At 45.4% G+C, this 5,281-nt stretch overlaps 1 protein-coding gene across 1 annotated transcript; it reads left to right on the forward strand.

The window, feature by feature from the left end:
- The first annotated feature begins 3,075 nt into the window (after positions 1 to 3,075).
- Positions 3,076 to 3,828, forward strand: LOC126507871 (40S ribosomal protein S2-like). The gene is made up of 2 exons (XM_050152702.1): positions 3,076 to 3,232; positions 3,374 to 3,828. The coding sequence occupies exons 1-2, from the start codon at positions 3,076 to 3,078 to the stop codon at positions 3,826 to 3,828; spliced, it is 612 nt and encodes a 203-aa protein (XP_050008659.1).
- The last annotated feature ends 1,453 nt before the right edge of the window (positions 3,829 to 5,281 follow it).

Raw genomic sequence — 5,281 nt, forward strand, 5'->3', positions numbered from 1 at the left:
CCAGTGATCCAGGGACAGAAGGAAGGCTCTGCTTTGGGCTTGAACTGAAGCATTCGCTTCCTGGGTTTCAGCTGCACTGGGACTGGAGCTGCACGGTTCCCTCTCCTGTGGTCAGGTCTCTGACTCGGTCTGAAGCTGGACCATTGGCTTTGCCAGGTTGTGAGCTTGCCAACTGTTCATCTTAGAACTTGATGTTTAGCGTGCATAATCAAATTATTTTCTTGTTTTGTTTTTATTGTGCTATACATTTTTCTCTACCTCCCCTCTCACTTTCTACCCTCTCCCATGACCCCCACACTCCAAGTTTACTCAGGAGATCTTGTCTTTTTCTCCTTTTTATGTAGATCTATGTATGTCTCTCTCAGGGTTTTCTTTGTTGTCTAGGTTCCCTGAGATTGTGAACTGTAGGCTGTATTTTTTCTTCGCTGTATGTCTAATAGCCACTTGTGAGTGAGTACATGTGATATTTGTCTTTCTGGGTCTGGGTTACCTCACTCAATATTTTTTTTCTAGATCCATCTGTTTGCCTGCAAATTTGAAGATGTTGTTCTTAAAAATGTTAAATGATACTGATTTGGTTTGTGACACATAGGCGTGGTCACTTATGTGTCCTTATTCTTAGGAGACACATACTGATGTGTCCAGGATGCTTGCCTGGAATAGCTACAGTTTACTTAGAAATGATTAAACATACATGTGGGCAAGTAAGTACATATGCATATGTATGCACACATGTGTTGTACATGTATGTGTATATGGACTCATAACTCATACACATATGTGTATGGAGATAGAGACAGATAGAAAGAGCAAATATGCCAAGATGTTTATTTTTGTGGTGCAGGTTCTGGGAGTTTAGCACAATTGGCAGGGAGCCCACAATGCTGCACAATGGCCTTGGCCCTCGAAGAGGTTACAAGATAATGACACCTCATCACCTCGAGAGAGACAGCTGGTATCTCCCTAACTCAATGCTGTTTCTTCAGAATCCTCAGTAGTGTGGAACTCCTGCCGTGGCTATTCTTTCACATGCTGCTTTCACTCTAGAGGACAATATTACCCTATTTCACACTTGCAATGCTGGGCCGGACTGCTCAGGTTTTAAATGCAGTACATTAACTCCGTAGTTGTGTGGATTTGAGCAAATTAATTACTTCATCTCTTGATGTCAGCATTTCTTTCAGAGCAGAAGCTTAAAAGTAAGAAGGATGATGTTTGTTTGAGGAATAAAGATGATAAGAACCAGAAAGTCTTTGGCATGGGGCCTTGGGCAGAGTACTCACTCAATAAATATGTCATTGACTAATATCATTCTTATCGTGCATGGATTCGCTATCAGGAAGAACAAAACAGAAGTAAATTCATCATCGTACAGTTTATAATCTATTGATAATGTTTTCTTAAGTATTTATAGTCTTTTGGTTGTTAACCTTCCACCTCCTACTTCTAAGAATTTGTTTTGGGGCTCTTTATTTCTATTTTCAGTGACTCTGTTCTTAACTAACTCTCAGAATGTAGGCTTCAGGCTACACACAGGTACGTAAGTCATAGAAAAGCAAAGAAAGGTGTTAGGGGAGGCTGCTTGTTCATTCCTGGCTGCCCAGACCCAAAATAACCACACAGAAACTGTATTATTTAAATCACTGCTTGGTGTATTAGCTCTAGCTTCTCACTGGCTAGCTCTTACATCTTAAATTAAGCCATTTCTATTAATCTGTGAATTGCCTTGTGACTGTGGCTTACCAGCAAGATTCCCATGCATCTGTCTCCTATGGGCAGCTACATGGCTTCTCCCTGATTCTCTTCTTTCTCCCAGCATTCAGTTTAGTTTTCCCACCTAGCTCTATTCTGCTAAAGCCACTGGCCGAAACAGCTTTATTCTTAACCAATAAAAGAAACACATAGACAGGACTTTCCACACTAGAAAGGCTTTAAAGGCTCCAGATTTCAAAGGGGCCTTTTTGTAAAAGCAGAGCTGATACCTACCCACAAAACATCACTGGAGTGGTTAGACAGGCTAGTAAAAACCAGTAGCCACACTGGTGTAGGAGGTCCTTCTGTCTGTGTGTTGCTTTCATTGGTTAATGAATAAAGAAACTGCCTTGGCCTGTTTCTAGGGCAGAACTTAGGTAGGTGGGAAAAACTAAATGGCATGCTGGGAGAAAGGAGGCAGAGTCAGAGAGATGCCATGGATCTACCAGAGATAGATGCTGGGAATTTTACCTTGTAAGCCACTGCCACGTGGCGATGCACAGATTAATAGAAATGGGTTAAATTAATATGTAAGAATTAATCAATAAGAAACTAGAGCTAATGGGCTAAGCAGTGATTTAATTAATACAGTTTCTGTGTGATTATTTTGGTTCTGGGCAGCGGGACAAACAAGTGGCCTTCCTGTAACAGACGCATTGTTCTCTACAAGATACAGATGATGTCCAAGGTACAGCCCTGCTTCCAGACAAACAGCAATTGCAGTGGGCCCCTTTGGAGGGAGACAGTGCTGAACAGATGCTTCAGGGGCAGGATTGGAAGTGTGCCCAGGATGTGAGAACGTTCTGATGATGGGTCAGAGGAAGCCACTGTGCCCAGAAGGGGCTCCCTCCTTCATATGACCTAAGTGAAGGGTCGGCTCAGCTCTTTGGATGCTGTGTTGCTGTGTTTGTGGCTTTTGCCGATACTCCCATGTGCCGTGTGCTCCTAACTCAGTTTCATGAGCTTTTGTTTATTTGCATAAAGTTAGTTACTGTCTGTGCCATGGTCTGTGCTCAACAGATGGTTGAAATTTACTTGGCCCAACGAGTGGAGACAGCGCATCTCAGCAATTCAGTCAAAACTGGACAGTTTTATACAGTGGGATGATCCAGGGCAAGGCCCGGCAGGAAAGCTACTGCGTTAGATAATATGAAGTAACCTAGAGCAGGGTACAGCCTGAGGGGCGTGTAAGACACAAATGCTATTTAACTATGAGTAACTGGTGAAAAAGTAGCTACCAGCATGAGAAACATTCATAACAAAGTGATTAATATGTGGGTAATTTAAAATGTTAACTGTGCTTCTTCTTCTGAAAAACACCAAATGGCGGATGATGCGGGTGCAGCGGTAGGGCCCCAGGACTCGGGGGGCCCAGGATTAGGAGGCTGTGGCCCCTTCGGTGGAGGATTCAGCAGCCGTCTTAGAGGCCGCGGTCATGGTCGAGGCTGGGGTCAAGGCCGAGTCCCTGGGACTCGCGGAGGTTAAGCTGAAGACAAGGAGTGAATTCCCATCACCAAGCTGGGCCGCCGGGTTAAGGACATGGAAATCAAGTCCCTAGAAGAGATCTACCTGTTCTCCCTGCTCATTAAGGAATCTGAGATTATTGACTTTTTCCTGGGAGCTTCCCTAAAGAATGAGGTTCTGAAGATCACGCCAGTGCAGAAGCAGACTAGGGCAGACCAGCAGACCAGGTTCAAGGCTTTCATCACTATTGAGGACTACAATGGTCTTGTTGGTCTCCATGTTAAGTACTACAAAAAGATAGCTGCTGCCATCCAAGGGGCCATCATCTTGGACAAGCTTTCCATTGTCCCTGTACAGACAGGCTACTGGGGGAACAAGATTGGCAAGCCCCACACTGTTCCTTGCAAAGTGACAGGCCGCTGTGGCTCTGTGCTGGTGCGTCTCATCCCTGCCCCCAGAGGCACTGGCATAGTCTCCGCTCCTGTGCCCAAGAAGCTACTGATGATGGCTGGCATTGATGACTGCTACACATCAGCCAGGGACTGCACTGACACCCTGGGCAACTTTTCCAAGGCCACCTTTGATGCCATCTCTAAGACCTCTAAGACCTGACCCCCGACTGCTAGAAAGAGATGTGTTCACCAAGTCTCCTTATCAGGAATTCACTGAGCATCTTGTGAAAAACCACACCAGAGGCTCTGTTCAGAGGACCCTGGCTCCAGCTGTGGCCACCATATTAAGAGTTTTTATACAGAAAAATAAATGTGAATTACGTCTGTTAAAAAAATGTTAGTTGCAAACATGGGAATGGTTTAAAATGTAGGGGGACAGAATAGACAGAGAATGTATTTATTCTGACCAGAATAAAGATGGCTAAGTGATAGGGCACACAACACACAAGGCAAAGGAAGCAGAACTAGAGACATGGTGGCAGCTACAGGTTTGGGACCATGCCCATGGGGGATAAAGGAGAACATTATTGCCCAGCAGAGCAGGTCACCAGGCCACCAGGAGGCTCTGGCCACCACTGGAACTACCTCACCACATCACCCCATGGCTGCAGGATGGGATGGTGCACTGGGCTGCAGACCTAGCCCCACAGCCCCAGTTCAGCAGCTTGGAGATGCCTTCTGCACTTGTGTTTCTCATGCCGCTTGGTGTGTGGGGCAGGTAGTGCTACTATTGGGGTGCAAACATCACACCATAGGAACTGGAAGGGATGCTGCCCTGAGGGCAAGGTGACAGACAACAGCACGGAGCTCACACAGGGCCTGTCTCCAGACGGGCTGCCCATCCACAAGCTCACTCTGGAAAGAATGGCTCATTTTCTGGGTCTCCTTGAAAGACTTCCATGATCTGTGTTGCCTCTAGAAGCCTTGTTGATGCCCACATCTGTGCTGCTCCTGGAAACCATGTTAACTTCCTGATCCATGCTGCTGCTGGCTGCCATCTTTTACAACGGGTGGGGAGGCATCTTTTGTGGTGATATCGATGACTGCAGACTCATAACTGAGAATGAAAGACATTGAAGGCTTTTGTGCCAAGCTCCCCAAAGAAACAGACATGAAATTACTGGAGAGTCTTTTAAAAAATATGATAGAGATGTTGAGTGTGGCTCTTTACAGGGGCGGGGGATGGGGGTTGAAGGACTTAGCTTGTTCAAGGGGTTAGCCGCTGGGAGTTGGACCACGCTCCAGTGAGTACAGAGGCAACACAAATTGGACTCGGTGTTTATTTGTTTGTTTTTGTTTTCTTAATTATTTATTTGTTTGGAGGAAGGTGCAAGGTGGAGGGTGTACCTGGGAGGAACAGGAAAAGAGTGTGATCAGGGAGCATGAAATTCCCCAATAATTATTAAAAACATGTTGTAAAAAAAACCAAAAATATTAATAATGCTGGCATAAATTGACATTACTAGAGATGAACGAGACCATCTCTCTATGTCTGGAGAAAGCTGGAGGAGCTGGGGGATTGCTGTGAGCAGAGGTCAGTGAAGGAGACTGTTTTCAAATGCCCATGACCTTTGGAAGAAACACAACAGAACAGAGGCTGTAGACCATGAAGA

Source organism: Alexandromys fortis, unplaced genomic scaffold, assembly GCF_014885135.2.
Source record: "Alexandromys fortis isolate MF-2015 unplaced genomic scaffold, M_Fortis_MF-2015_v1.1 scaffold_54, whole genome shotgun sequence".
Classification (NCBI taxonomy): domain Eukaryota; kingdom Metazoa; phylum Chordata; class Mammalia; order Rodentia; family Cricetidae; genus Alexandromys; species Alexandromys fortis.

Coding starts and splice junctions, on each gene's coding strand:
- LOC126507871 (XM_050152702.1), top strand. CDS start 3,076: ATGGCGGATGATGCGGGTGCAGCGGTAGGGCCCCAGGACTCGGGGGGC. Junction 3,233..3,373: donor AGTCCCTGGGACTCGCGGAG/GTTAAGCTGAAG, acceptor TTTTCCTGGGAG/CTTCCCTAAAGAATGAGGTT.